Below are 16087 nucleotides of genomic sequence, written 5' to 3'. Positions count from 1 at the left end.
AGGGGTATACTCAAGTAGCTCTTTTACCTGAATCCGATGGATGCTGCCAGTTTATTACTTCTGTAGCTGTATTCCAGTTTGGCCTGATTCAAGTCATTTCAGGTTTGAAGGTTAGGTGGCCCCATTATCAAAGCACAAAACCTGGGCTATAGAGCTCCTCCGGGGACCTGGTGACAAGGCTTCTCTTTGAAGAAATTGGAGCTGATGTTCAAGCTGAGGAGGCATTTAATACTGAGATCTGCCTATTTGTGGGTGATTTCTTTAGCTATGAAGCTACTGTATAAAAAGTGATGACTGCTACCTCTCCCATGCTGTCTTCAGTCCTCTTAATTTCTTCCCCCAATTGCGTGACTGAATTCAGCACTGCCCAGTGCATTAGACTTCACCTGGACTGAGTCTTTCAGAGCCCTTCTGAATATTTTTGTGAGATTTGGGTAGCTCCTTACTCACCTCTGAACTTTTGCAGCAGTTTGACTTTGACCCATCTGACTAGATGAAGAAACCTCTGGCTGCAGTGAGGCACCTGGAGGGCTTTGTACTCTGGAATAGACATCCAGATGTTTTAAGGCACCTTTAGGATTAGATGTCTGTGAATTAGTGGTCTGAATAACTCTGTGGCTTAGGCATATAAAATCCGCTTACTACATGACTGAGCTAGCCTGAACATGGTTGTAAGCCCGGCATTCATCCCCGGAGATCTCTGATCCTCTGGGTCCCCACTCCACTCCCACTTCTGTATTCTTGGGAACCCCAGATTACAAAAAAACAAAATAAAAACAAAAAAATAAAAAACCAACCAAACCATAATTATTCAGATGAGCCCAGATGTTAGGTTTATAGTAGCATGGATAGGCAGAAATGTTTTCATTGTTTCTCTATATTGTTTATCCCCCTTAGTACTTGTTAGAATTCTCATAGCATCATGGTTGTGCTTTGGGACTTCTAAGTAATAGGAATTTAATTATATCTAGATATAGCCATGAGGAAGCTGAGGGATATATTTGAGTAGTCTTTCATTCTGAGTGTGTTCTCTGCATTGTGGTGAAAGATGTATGGTGGAAAGTGTCATGAAATTGTTGAACAATTTTATGACTTTTTTATTAACTGATGACATTGATGTCAGTGTGAATAAGTACTTTGAGTGTATCTACACAACCCATTTGTAGAAATTGTGTATTTATAATAAATATGTCAATACGTTTATAAAGAACATGCATAAGTCAAATGCAGATGAAAACCATCTTTTTTACAAGAGAAGTCAGACTTCTGCTAGTTTTCTACATGAACTGTAGGTAATTATTTTGATTAATTTAGCTTGAAACGTTCCGATTTAACAGAGTTTAAAGGCAATAGAAAGGAAAAATCAGTGCAGTAAACAGTGCTTAAGAATGTAAGAGGTTCTACTCTTATTTCTTGTTAGACACGAAAACTTGTATTGAAAGGAACATAAGGGGTTTAAAAGCAAATGAAGTCAGCCTGTATATTCTGTGTCGAAAGCAGAGATTCCCTTCTGAACATGAGGGGAAGACATGCGATTGCCTGCTAAAGAGCAGTAGTGAGTCTAAGATCGATGTGAGGGTGCAGAACGAAGATCAATGTTTCCTCCTTGCTTCCAGCAGAGCACATCATCATTTAAGTTGAATTAGTTTGGAGAATCGCATCTGTGACATCCCCTGCATGTAAGAAGCTGAACAGAGCTGGAGTGTATAGCTAGTGCAGCTGGCATGTAGGAGTTATTGGGCGCTATTACATGTTTGCTGAAATTTGGATGTAGGAGTTTTATGGGACTGAACATGCTCAGTATAGAAGAAGGTCAGTGGAGCTGACAGCTTGCCCACTGCAGACAGAAGGTTTGGAGATGCTATTAACAACTCCAAAAAGCTCTAAGTATTTGGATGTGGCAATTTTCAGAGACTTCTAAGTAAACCCTACCTGAGTGCATTTTCAGGAAGACTGCTAAAGTATCTCCATGGACATGTGATCCATTTTCAGGAAGACTGCTGAAGTATCTCCATGGACATGTGATCCATTTGAGGGTGCATCCATCCCGCACCAAAGCATAAAAGTAACAGAGATCTGTACATAAATATTTCCTCGATCATTCTCAGAGAGGACATGTGGGAAATTCATGCCCAAATGATTAATATTTGATAAGCTTAAGCAGTAAAAATCAGAGGCCTGTAATAGAAAGAAATATTAAGTATAGCTTTACTGACAGCTCCGCTTACTACACCGTTTTGAAGCCTTCTCACTTCAGTGTGTAATCTGCATTTGTCTTCATGTAAGGACTCAACACAACAGTTTTTAATAAGGAATCTTATGCCAGTTTAAGCTAATAGAATTTTACATGTGCATGATAGTATGTTCTCAGATGGAAAGATTAAGTGAAGAGATTAAAATCCCTTCCCCATTCTTAAATTTCATTCATACTGAAATATTGGAGAGGAGAGGAGGAAAAAATCTTAGTTTAAAAAGATGAGGTCACATTGAGAAGTTACATTGAGTTGATAAATACTCTGTTCAAGGTCCATCATTAAACTCCCTGTTTTCTGATGTATTAGCATGAAATTATATATTAAATTTTATGGAAGAGTTCTGATAAGTCTTTGGGATATTAATATATTCTGAAAATTAGATATTTGATATATTTTAATCTGATGCAGCTAATATAAAAATCATTTGTTTTGTCAATGCTTCCTGGACTAGAATTCCACTTTTTGGTCCTTATCCTAGGTAAGACATTGTTTGCAAATTGTGCTTCTTGGGAGGGTGTTTGTAAAAGAAAATCTATCAAAGATGTTGCTAAGGTATTACAGTGCTGGTAAAAGCAGGCTGGTTGTCATAGCAACAGTTAAAAATAAACTGTGAAATTGTTTTGGCTTTTTTTTTCAGTCTACTGAAGAAAATTGAGCGGGAAACATGGAGGGAAAGTGGTGTTTCATTAATCGCCACTGTGACTCGCCTCATGGAGAGGTTACTGGACTACAGGTGAGTGATTATCACAATTTGTAGGGCTGTCGTCTTTGAAATATTAGGAGTCAAATACAGTGATATTGCACAAACAGTGACTGCATGTGGACGCATCAACTGTACGTGCTCAGGATCTCTGGCAGCAGCTGCTTAATCAACAGGAAAATGAGACAAGCAGGCTGAAAACCAACGAAGTAGCCTCCTCATGGTATAAAAACCCAGTGACGTGCACAAGTTTCTTATCAAGGAAGACAGGAACCTTTGGCAGTCAGTGACTCAAATCTGTCTGAAGACACAGAGCTCAATACTAATCACTTGACAGTTGTTTTATAGAATATATAACATTCTTTTCACTATGTCAGTCATGCTTAGTTGTAGTGTTAGGCAACATAGCAAGTATGTATACAAAAATATGATTTCTGGGTGAGGAGCTCACATCTGACTGTATCGCATGAACAAAGGAAAGAGAGAAATGAGAGACATACTCCCTTTCAGGAATGGAAGACTAAAAGGGGTTTTCTCAGCCAGTTGTGAATTCCATGTAGTAACTTCAGATTTCAGCTTAGTCCTTGTTGCCGTCAACTGTAGCGCTTTCTAGAGCTTAAGTATTAGATTTTTTTTCCCTGATATGATACAGACACTGTTGAGACCTGGCACTCCACTTTCTGTCGTCTCTGATAGTTTGACGGGAAAGCTGTTTCGTCCACAGACACTGAACTCTATTTCTAGAAGCCTGACAGTGCTATTGCTCTTCAGGGATCAGTTGAAATACAGCCTCCAGGGCTCTCAGTCTTTCAAAACAATTGTGGCTACTGATAGTTACAAGAGTATTTGGGTTGATGGCTTAGGTCATGTAGGCAAGAATGTTTTCAAGTTACGTTAAATTTCTTTTAGTGACTGCATGATGATGCCTGCCTGTTTGTTTTTGACTCCAGCATGGTATACTGGCTATTTCCCCTGTGCGATAATGAAACTGCATGGTTCCATTTTAACTTTTGGCTTGGGGGTCAGATCTGTTGCTTCCCCAAACAATAAATGATACTAATTATAAAAGTGCTACTGAGGAAAATTTGGACATCTTGCAGAGATCAGTGTCATTCTGTTTTTAGAGGAGGAATTAATGCTGTAATTCCATGACCACTTTAGATGTACACTGTCCATGAAGAAAGCAAACTCATCCCTGCTCATTCCGTCATTCACATCACCCTCTTCCTTGTGCCAACACACTTGTTTGCGCTGCACTGTGGTGATCTGGCTGACATGGGCTAAAACTAACCCAGCAAAAGATGCTGCCTAATCTGTATCTCTTCCCAAGGTTTGTGCAGGCAGAGGTGCAGGACTGGGAATGAGTGCCTGAGAGCAGGACTGCCTCTTCTGGCAGCTGTGCTGGCTTCTGCTGGCATGATTTGAGCACAAGGTATGAAGAAAACAAATGATCTCCAGCAGTCACCTAGAAAATCAATGACAGAGCCAGGAAAAACAAAAACAAAAACAAACTTTCTTGATGATTGAGGTATTCCATGTCCTAGAAAAGGAGGCATGAAATCCCTTACACACCTGGGTCAGCTGTTCACCCAAATACCTTTGGGTTGCATCATTTCAGTCAGCTTGCCAAGGCAAGTATGTCTTTCTGAGGTGTTCTTCACTATAAGAGGTTACACGTCATTGCTTTTGACTTTCTTTACTTTCCGTTCTAGGGACTGCATGAAAATGGGAGAAGTGGATGGCAAAAAGATTGGCTGCACTGTTAGCCTTTTGGTTTGTATAATACTTTTTCTTTCCCTCTTTTGATTTCAGTTGAGCGTTTTCTAGTATGCAGCCACACATTTGAATAGGAGGTACCTTGCTTCTTGATGCAGTTTGAGTGGAAGCTGACAGAATAATATTGCACTTAGGATCACTGATACTATTTTTTTTCAGGGTGAAATTGATACAATGGGGAGTTTGTTTACCTTGGCATTTTATAGTTGGGCTCTGAGAGATCTCTAATACTGCTTTATTCAGTTTTCAGTCTCTTCCTACTGAATAAACGTCACAGAAGTATTTTTCAAGTTTAGTGGATCTCTGAGTTCATAGAAACAAGCCTTTCTTCCTTCCCTAAACCCAACAAAACTTACTTTTCTCCTGTTTCCTCTCTTCCCCAATAACTGACGCAAGTTGGTTCTTATGACATGTAATTTGGGATATCTTCTGAAGACTGCAGGCTATCTATTTTCTTCCAAATAGAAGAGCAAGAAATGCTGCCCAAGACCACCTCTTGTCTTGTTGTCATTACAACAAACAATGCAAATTCTTAGTATGAAAAAGATTTCATTTTTGCTGACAAGATGTGTTTTTGTTCTGGACCAGTTTCCACAGACAAGTTTGTTGACTTTCCTTAACCTTGGAAAGTTTCAGTTTTGGAAAGCTGTATTTTTAGCCAGAGGAAAAAAACAGAATAAGCTGACTTGTAATTTTGCATTTTTGATGTCAGCAAAACAATTTGGTATCACTTCTAAGTCACAGTTATACATGAGAGAATAAAGCATTTTTTCAGTAGGGAAGTAGCACTCTAAATAGGGATGATATTTACTATGTAGCCATAGAACAGCTGGCTTTCTGTCAGAATATCTGACATGATCTGAATTCTGTAAAGCACCTGGATTTTTTTCATCCTATCCCTAAAGATGTTTTGAACTATTATTAGCAAAGTTTTGCACAAAAAGAAAATTCAAATATTTTAAAAACACAAACCACCAGAATACTTTTTAATGGGATTTTTCAATTACTTGTACAGGCTAAGGTGGATTTCATATCCTAATAATTTTCAGGCAAATATTAATACTCTTTACACACCAGAGAAACAACAAATGCTCAATTTTGAAAAGGAAATCTCAGTTACAGAAGTAGCATACAAATTTTAAGACATTTACTTGCCCATATGACAGAGAACTGGTTGTCATCTCAAAAGCTGTTTCATGTAACAAGTAATTTGAGGAATGTATAATATTAAAATGATTTGAAGTCCAGAGGAGGAAGCAATATTTTATTTTTCAGCACTACTTTGAAGGTATTCTGACTTCCAAAGGTGGCAGGACTGGTTGGCACAAGAAAAAGAATTTTTACATTGTTTTGCCATAGAGGTATTTGCTGTTTCTCAAGAGAACAGAATTGTCCAAGTTAACCAAGTTATTAAATAAACTGGAATTATGCCACATCATGAAATCTCAGAAGGGGTATGCACCAGCAGCAATAACTTAGATGAAAGGAGAAGGTAGAAACTTTTTTCCTACTCTCCCCACCATCTGGTTCATCTGGAGTAGGTTTCACATTTGTAACGCTTGTTTGAAAAAGCTGGTTTGAGAGATGTCTAATGGAGTTAGAGTTAGTTCCTTATGCAAAAGAATCATCTAACTCCAGTTTGAAAGTTGACTTTCTGATGAAAGATCTGTCATCACTAAGCTGTACAGAAGCATTGAAAGTATGTTGAATAACTTTGGTAACTCACTGAGAAGTTTTTCGCAGGCATCCCTGGTCCTCATTAAGGTTTGATATTTAATTGATATTTCAGGTGCTATTAATCTAGAATTATATCTTCTTTTTAGAAAGAGGATGTTTTCCTATGATGCTCAAAGCTGGCATATGCCATCATGCCATTTAGGTAGAACATGTCCACACGGCCTGTTTGAATGTTGTTTTCAAGCTGTTTTTTCTTAGGAAAAAAAAGCCTGTTAATTAGGGAAGTTTACTTTTTATATCATGTCCCCTTTGGAAGACTAAATCGGTTATATTTTATATCTTGAAATAGTCTGTTGAAAAAACATGACTCCTTTATTAGCACAGTGTATTTCCTGAGCTGTGACTGGGTTGCCTTGGTGTGGTCTGCCTTGCAGACCAGCTCAGCTGGACATTGCTGTAGTTGAGCTTCAGACAAGAACTAGCTGATCTGTATAGTTTAGACTCGTGACAAGTACTGGAGCCTTCAGCACTTAGGGGTAAGAACCAAGAAGTCTGGTACTGCAGTTCAGCGCCGTATTTTGTCCTAATCTTTATGCTTTATTGCTTGCAAATCTGTGTTGCAGATTATGCTTTTTCTCAGACAGGTAAATATAAACAAGCAAACAGATATTTTTTCATTTTCTCTTGTAAAGAGAAGCATCTGTTCCTGATCTACACCTTGTGGGAGAAAAAGAGAAATCTTTGGATTATAAAGGCAGATGGCAGCCTAAAGGCGGCATGTCATTACAGAGCTATTCATATGTAGTCATTTCCTCAAGTCAGTTAAAATACTTTCTCTTCAGGGTTTTTATTTTGGTTTTTTCATAATGTTCCTCCCACCTTTCTCTTTGATAATAACTCATTTTAGGAAACAGTAACAGAATAAGAATACTGTACAACAGGGGAAAAACTTTGGCCACTTGCTTAGATTTCAAAACAGTAAGAGATTTGAATAATGGAACAGAAATTGTCAATTCCTAATGAGGACCATTGCTAAATTCTTCTGTCCTATAAATTTTTATTAACCAAAGCAGATTATCCTGAACATTAAGGATGGGCTAGCAGGGGGGCTTTAGCTGCATGTCCATAGTGAGTATGGCAGTACTTGTGAACAGTGCTATTGGGTTCTGTTCCTCTTCCTGTAACTTCTTCATACTTTGTTTTAGGGCTTGCAAATAAATAATAATGTTTTGAACTAAGCGTTTTGATATTGCATTCCATATTTTATCCATGTAACAACAAATAGCAGTTATATGTCCAGGAATCTTTAGCCACTTCTAGAAATTTTGTCGTGGATATCACTTTAGAATGCAACTTTGTGTATTTCAGTCATGCAGTGCAATATTTATGCATCTGTTGTCAGTTTCCAGCATTAGTGAGGGCTGAAGAAATCTCATTTTTCACTCAGGTTTATGCTGTTTACAATACTGAATAGTTCTTCTTAAAGCTACCAAAGTTCTTCTGGCATTTTGGTATGACAGAAGGGAGAGTAGACATACCAGGCAGCAAATATTTTATCAAGACATGAATATAAAAGTCAGATTTCTGTCAATATTTTGAAATCAACATACAGCTTTCAGCAAGATACTAAACGACCTAAGTAAAGATATATGGGTGCACTTTTTGGATGGATTAGTATTTATAAAGAAAGACCTGTCAGGCTTCACTTCTATCAGGTTCTTCCTCATGTTCTATGAGAGTTTAAGTAAAGTCACATTCAGGAGCATGTTAACTTGTCCATAGAAAATCTGCTATTCTATTTACTGTTTCTTACTGTATTACTGCAGCTTTTTGTAATGACTTTGTGCATGTGAATCATGTACATTTGGATCTATGCATGTGTTTTTAGAGCATTATGTTTGAAGTCTTTTGTTTGTAACCACTACCATATATATATAATTAACTACTACATTTCATTAAAAAATTCAATTTTATTGCAGAATTTTTACAAGACTGAACTGAACAAGGAAGAGATGTATATTCGCTATATTCATAAGCTCTATGACCTACATCTGAAAGCACAGAACTTCACAGGTAATTTAGTACAAACTAGAAAAAGATATTTAGGGCTGGTCTGTGATTTGTGGTCTTCTGCAAACCTGTAAGCTGTATCCTCAGTGTAGAACATACTGACCCAGGCAACAGCTGAGTTTCCTTGCCCAATTAAACTCTCTCAAAATACGGTTTTTTTTCAGCTCCACAACTCTGCTGTGCCATGTTGAATGTAAATGACTACTATTGGTAGACACTAGCAATAAATGTGTGATACAGTCATTCTTCACCCAAGAGGAGTAAAATTCAGAGGAAGTTTCTGCGAGTCCATTTGGTGGTATCTGAGCCTGTATACTTTTTTCTAATGCTGCTGGTTAGCTGTTTGTGATGTTTTGCACAGCTGTGTTTCAGAATCTAACTTTTAGGTTAAAAAAAAAGAAACAGACTCGTATTCCTTACTAACGATGAGACAGAGACCCTAAAACCTTTAACAAGTATAGCACTTTGCTGCTGTCTTTCTGAGTCTTGGCATATCACATTTGCAGTGCTGTTGTCCAGGATTTCTCACTGTGAATGTAGTGCCAGGGCTGGCCATTATCTTTTAAATGAAGAAATAAGAAGACAATATACATGGTTGTTTATACAACATAAAGTGCACTTCATTTGGGTAACTACATGCCGTCAATAATTGCTGGAGAAGATAAATGCAGTATCTCTTTAAATTAGCCAATCTTTGATTGTGAAAATATTTAAGTGACCTTATAATACCTCTGTCTTTTTCCCAGTGTTTGCAATTGCAACTGCATGTGTTCAAAATCACTCCAGAATATTTTCCTTCTCAAAAACAGATTAGTTCACTGCGGATCACTAGTAAACAGGCTACAGGTACCTACTGCCACAAGCAAATTTCCTTGTGCTTTTCTGCTATCCATAGGAAAGATCCTTTCTTTGAAATTTCCACAGTCATGGGTTTGAAGTGTAGACTAGCTAGGATATATTAAGGAGAGGTTTTAATTTCCTCATGTGACCTGGCAGTAGTGAGTCACAAGAGAGTTTTGATTATCAAGCAGCATCTTTGCCACAGCTGGCTTTTGTGCCAAACTGTTAATTTCCTGATTTTACATAACAGATGTTAGTAACTATTTAAGTAACGCTGAGCTCCCTTTGCAAATCAGCTGCTAATGTCTAATGTGTGTCCAGTTTACCATCAGCAGTGATATGAACCTAATTTTAATTATTTTGCTATCCATTCTTATTTTAAACAGTATTTTGCTCAAAATTTATTTCCAGGACTTTGTTCTATTTCCTGTGTATTTATTATTAACATGTGTGATTTCTGCATTCTTCACCATAGTAGATTACAATACTTTGATTATTTTTTTTTCATTTATTTTATTTTATTTTTTTCCCATGACAGCCTTAAGGAAGGATTGTATCACACCCATGGCACTAGGATAGAGAGTCTTTCCACTATAAAACAGACCTATGTAGTCCATTGCCTTGCCTCATCAATTGATGGCAATACTCAGACCTTTTGTAAAACAGCTGATCAAAAGTACACGGGAGTAGAAAAAAAAGTTTGGTACTTCTTCAGCATTCATACACGTTGCACCATTAGCTCATGGACTGCAGTTTCATTCTAGGGATGAAACCAGCTTGCTCTTAAAATATTTTTTTTTTCTCTTTTGATAGTATGATTTACAGGACTGTTTCTAATAATTCTCTGGAAAAAAAAAAAACCCGCAAGTTCTTTTTAATACAAAACGTAGCTTCATATCTTTCTTGACACAGCACTTAGTTACAGCTATAAATGTAACTCTTTTGAGGCACATAAATGCACCGTTTCCTCTTGTGTCCCCTCAGTCACCTGAGAAGTGTAATGAGTTTGTCTTTTTATCTATCTACCTTAGAAATGTTTAGGTTTTTTAATCTTTCCTGTATAAATTGAATTTCCCATATCATGAGTCAACCCTGTATATCTCTCCTTACTGTTTTGGTGCACAGCCAATAGTTACAGGCCTCTCTCAGAGGTACCGATATGTTGGTTGTTATGCTGGACACTGCCAGACACAGGATGCTGTGTAGAGGAACTCTTTGGATCTTTCATCCAGTATGGCCATGCTTATTTTAGAAACTTTCTATATATATATCTAACTATAAAAACTTAAAAAAATGGTATGGGAGACAAAAATATGTAAAAACTGAGGACTTGTAAGCCAAGTTAGAAAGGAAGGGTCATAGTGAGATATCCTGACATGTATTTATGCTCTGCTATCTTTTGCTTCCTTATTATTTTGAATGATTTGTTATCAACTTCATGGTTTTTTTTTTAAATTGGTATATAATTGTGTTGCATATTTCTAGTACCAAACCACAGCATGAAACTGACAACAGTTGTTACCAGTCAAGCAGCCTGAGAGCTGGGTGATACCAGAATCCAGATTGTCTGTGCAACTTCAGCCCATTTCCCTTGCACGTGTATTGCAGTGCAGCATAGTTTTGCACCGTGCTTAGCATTTTACAACATTGGGATTCAAAGCACACTCTCCAACAAACATCTCCTGCAGTGACGTTTTTTTATCCACAGGTTCTTAATCTGGATGCGTAAGAGGAACACTGCTGTTAGAATGTAGAGTTTGATTTATGTCGCTTGTCTTATGGCAACTTATATGGCAGAGGCAGAAGTAGGATATGGTTCTCTGGGAGAAACTTAGCTTAGCATAAAAAGTACTTTAGTACTTCACAGTTATTTTCTGCCATTTGTACAACCTATGAAACCTGCAAGAAAGTAAGTCCAGTAGGTGATGTCTTTCTCCAGTGCAGTACACCTCCAGAGCATGGCCCATCTTTGTACTGACTCACTCATGCAAAGTGGTCCTGTGAGTGGAAGAACAGACTGGGAACACTAACTTGGAAAACAATAATGCATATGCACAGCTAGCCAAATTGAATTGTCATAACCAGTAGTAATTCTGGTGTTTTGTAATTGGCCAAAGTCTATCTTTGTATTAGAGACATTCATTTAATATCACTTTTAGTGTACTTTTTCTAAGGAATCCTTTAAATCAAAGTAAAAATAGTAATCATTTTTATATTCCCAGGCTATTACTGCCAACCATGATCTAAAGATTACTACACAGTTCTCTGACCAGAGAGCAACACTAGGTTTGACTCCTTCCCAAATGAAAAAGAAATAAAGAAATTATATTTTTAAAAAATATATTGTCTGTGTACTTCTAGATTACTTGTTAGGGTAAAGGCTCAGCTATGAGGGATTTATTTCTCAATGGCAAGAATGGAGTCTATTAAGCACACATCTGCCTCTCCATTTCCCTCCCAGCCCTCATCTCTTTTGGACTGTGTCCACGGTCCTATCTGTTGTCTTTCCTTTACCTCTACTGATGTTCCTCATGTTCTGGTCCTTGTTCCCTGTTCAGACAGCAGAGCCGTTAGGAGTTTCTTCTTAGCAGTAGGGAGAACTAGAGTTAAGCAGAAGTTGTTTCTTAATTTCTCTGTCCCCTTTGTATTGTCAGACTTCCGGAAAACTGTCCCAGTGATTCCACTTTAAATAGTGTGTGAAAATCGTAAGCTGAATTTATTATAGCTATAGATAGTAACTGTCCAAAATCAGCACTACCATCTGTCTTATACTTGAAATAAATCAGTTACGCGTTAAAAAGGTGCATCTCATCAAGAGCATTCACATTTCTGTGTACTTTGTTTGGCTGTTTTATTTGTTTGGTGTTCGTAAGTACCATGCTATAATTTGTCTTGTAGAGGCTGCCTACACGCTCCTGCTGTACGATGAGCTGTTGGAGTGGTCAGATCGGCCACTGAGGGAATTTCTCAACTACCCCATGCAAACAGAGTGGCAACGTAAAGAGTGTCTCCATCTGACCATCATTCAAAACTTTGACAGGGGAAAGGTAAAACGGTCCTATTTTACTGAGTGGATCTGGAAAGGATAGTTTATTAATTTTAGGACCTTACTTCGAGGGGTGCAGTCTTTTCTCATATAGAGGGGAACTGTTATTGCCTGATTAAGCAGTTACTTAGTGACACAGTGAATTTCTTTTAATCCTGTGTTTGTATCCTAGAAATCCCACAATTACATGTGAGAATAATTTGCACTTGTGTAGCAATTCCTTTTGTAATTGGCAAAGCACTTTAGAAAACGTCGTATAATTTCACCTCATTTTAAAGGTGGTGCAAATGAGCCATATAAAGCTAATGAAATTCACTTGGTGACCAAGTGAGGAAAAAAATTCAGGCGTCTGGATTATAAGGACTATGTTTACACCTTCTTAATTGTGTTCTCTCTTTTAGAGTAGCAATTGCAGAATCTCTAAAAGGGAATGGGTTTGAGGAATCACAGTTCATTGCCATAACTGAGAATGCTTATTTTGAATTAAGCAAGAGTAAATATCCTGTAGTCTAAAATTTCATATATATTTTCTGTGATTATTTGTCTGGCTGATAAGCAATTCATTGCCATTTTATGTAGCTAGTGTAATATCCATTGAAGCCTATTAAATGTAATCAAACTGATGTTGATCATCATTTGTTTCAAAAGATTCTGTAATCAGCTTATAGAGTTTAACTTATATGATGCAATAAAATATTTTCCAATATACGAAAATTGAGGATATGTAAAGAATAGAATTTTAAAATGTAAAAATCATACTGTATTGTATCAATCTCATATGTAGTATCAGAAGAGATGTTTATCAATATAATGACTTATATCTTGTGTAGTGATACTCCTGTAAGAATAATTTATTAAATAGGTCTCTAAATATAATTTCAATTCTTCAAAGAATTCATCAGTATTACTCAGTAGCTATCATCAGTGTGTCTAGTGGGCAATATGTTCTAATATTTTCAGTTACTGGAAGAATGACTTGGTATAGAAGTATAGAAAGAACAGACCACTAAAATCACAAAATGTCAAAGAGTTGCTTTGAAATTAACTGAACATCTTTTACTTGCTTGCAGTGTTGGGAAAATGGCATTATCTTATGCAGGAAAATTGCAGAACAGTATGAGAGCTACTATGACTACAGAAACCTCAGCAAGATGAGGGTAACGTACCTGAGTAACTTTTGTCAATCAGAGATCCAAATCTTCATAGTTTGGATTAAAAATATTACTTAGAAAATGAAATTTTCTATGGAACAGTCCTTAAGTTTGGTTTGCAAATTTTATTTTTTAGCTTGTGGGGTTTTTTCTACAGTAAAGAATTTTAAAAAAAGGGGAGTGAGCTTTTTGGAGAAAAATAGTAAAATAAATGATCTTGCAGTGTTTGTACCTGTAAAGCATCCCTTTTGTGTGCATGCTTGTTGCTACAAATTATTAAAATTATTACAGATTCACTTTCATTGGTTTCCTGTGGTTTAGCCAGGGAATGTCCTTTATACAGTCCTTCACTAGGAGCAGCAACGTATCTTTGTAGTTGTGATTGCGAGCATACAGCTTGCAATAAGCAACATACTCCTTTGTCATTTTTTTTATTTACTGCTTAAAAATATCATCTCTTTAATATCCTGTAGCCAAAATAAATCTTTCCTGGCACAGTCTTCCTGCTCTTTCATTTTTCTTGGAACTCTAAAGCATGGTTTCTTTCTTCATTCTTTCTGATACTGTATTTTAAAGGTTAATCAGTCTTCCCTTTTCTTACCCATTTCTGATGGATTCAATTTTATATTACAGCTTCCTTTTTGAATTTTCTGTGTGCCTAGGATGCTTGCTTCCAGGACTGACTGAATTATACTTAATCCAGAGCTGTTTAACAGCATTATGGAAAATTCTCAACACAGAGCTATGTGGTAGTACTCCCTGTGATCAGCTTATTCCATATATATTTAGATATCCCACTGACAGAATCCTATAAGCAAAAGCAAACTGACTATCATCATGTGAATAAAATAATTAGTTTATGCACATTTAATTAATTACACTTAATATGGTTTATGTTTGAATTGAGAAATACCCTTCTGCTATCTCTGTGCCATGTATGTTAATTCAAGACGGGAGGTGCAGGGATTTTTCATAGCACTATAACAAGGCAGCTGTTGGTATGGTATACACATTAAATAGCTGTCTGCATAGCTAAAATAGGGCTAATACTGGGGTTTTTTTTCACAGTGTTAAGAACTTAAGAACAGAGAATGCTTTGCTGAAATATCATCAGAAAAAGGGGGCTTCATTAAGATCACTCTGTGTCTGTTTTGAGTAAAATAAAAGCAGAATGTATTGATCAAAAATAATGTTCATTGCTACTGTGAGATTTTTAAAGGAACTCACATGTGACACTGAAGTCATTGGAATCTGATATGATTTGGACACAACTTTCTTTAATATGGAAATTGTACTTTGCTGACTAAACTGACAATATTACTGTCATGCGTTTGGATGATTAGCAGATTACTGGGTCATATGTTTCAGACTGCATTTCTGTTACTTCCATTTTTCATTAAAGATCTATGCATTTTGTCATTATTTTACCCCTTTAATATAGGTACTTCATATTTAAAAGCAGCTTTTTTACTTCTTGGAAATTTTCAGGTCATTAAGAAGTATAATTATTTAATCTGAATCATTCAGAGTCTTCATAGAATGGTTTGGGTTGGAAGGGACCTTAAAGATCATCTATTTCCAACCCCCCTGCCACAGACAGGGACACCTTCCACTTGACCAGGTTGCTCAAAGCCCCATCCAACCTGGCCTTGACTTCTCTATGCCCTTATCATTGCTTAGAGGTGCACTGCAATTCCAGTACTCCAGAGCAGTGTGCTGAAAGCCCCTCCCTTTTGTAATAGCTTAAGGTAAAAACATGTTTTCAAAAAAGACTAATTGCATTTCTTATCAATCTCACCCAGATGATGGAAGCATCTTTGTATGATAAAATTATGGATCAACAGCGTTTGGAGCCAGAATTTTTCAGAGTTGGATTCTATGGGAAAAAGTTCCCATTCTTCTTGAGAGTAAGTGATGCGAAAACAAACAGAATGGAGTAATTCTGGAATTAATTCATAATTTATTCATTCATAATCACTTTCTCTATGTGAGAATTTGTTCATACCACGTGCAAGTTCTTAGCCTATGAGAAACAAGGAAATCTTTGTGGTAATTAATGAAATATCCTCATGTTTTCAGGGTTAAGAAAAGGTTGTGTCTAGTGAAAGGACAAATGCTAGGCTTCCAGACTCCAACACAAACTCAATATTCATGTTTATGTTGGAAACCATGCACCTGTACTTTTCCACACACCGGCATCTTTTCATGGTAGTTGGTTCCTTTATCCTGTTCTGTTTCTGCTGGTGGCCGCTCAGAAGGCGGCTGTCAGGAGAGTTATCCCTTGGTAGTGGGACAATCAGTAATTTAGCATTTAAGTAATTACGTTCCCAAGTTCCATTTTTTAAAAAAATTAGTTAAAATTCAACATGCTGACTTTCATTAATTATCAATAGACTAAAGCTGACAAGATATTTAAAGTTACTCTTGAACGTTTATCTTGGATTCTGAAGTTACCGAAGTGCCCTCAAAATTGTTAGTTATGTTTACACTGTTTCCCTCTTTCACAGTCTGCAGTGGTTTAGCCGCATTGACTGTCACATTGGGAAGAGAACAAAATCCATCTTATTCGTGG

At 36.9% G+C, this 16087-nt stretch overlaps 1 protein-coding gene across 4 annotated transcripts in view; it reads left to right on the top strand.

Annotated features, from left to right (window-relative positions):
- The window catches only part of DOCK4 (dedicator of cytokinesis 4), a 256460-nt gene that overhangs the window by 213805 nt on the left and 26568 nt on the right, over positions 1–16087 (top strand). For 2 of the 4 annotated variants that reach the window (XM_056338944.1, XM_056338942.1), the window contains exons 33-39: positions 2707–2733; positions 2893–2988; positions 4668–4728; positions 8388–8481; positions 12217–12365; positions 13435–13521; positions 15318–15422. In XM_056338944.1, the coding sequence (XP_056194919.1) occupies positions 2707–2733; positions 2893–2988; positions 4668–4728; positions 8388–8481; positions 12217–12365; positions 13435–13521; positions 15318–15422 (619 nt within the window). The remainder of the gene's footprint in view (positions 1–2706; positions 2734–2892; positions 2989–4667; positions 4729–8387; positions 8482–12216; positions 12366–13434; positions 13522–15317; positions 15423–16087) is intronic. The other 2 variants (XM_056338946.1, XM_056338943.1) reach the window with 1 other exon arrangement.

Source organism: Falco biarmicus, chromosome 5 (assembly GCF_023638135.1).
Source record: "Falco biarmicus isolate bFalBia1 chromosome 5, bFalBia1.pri, whole genome shotgun sequence".
Lineage (NCBI taxonomy): Eukaryota > Metazoa > Chordata > Aves > Falconiformes > Falconidae > Falco > Falco biarmicus.
This window is presented reverse-complemented; position numbering and strand designations above follow the sequence as displayed.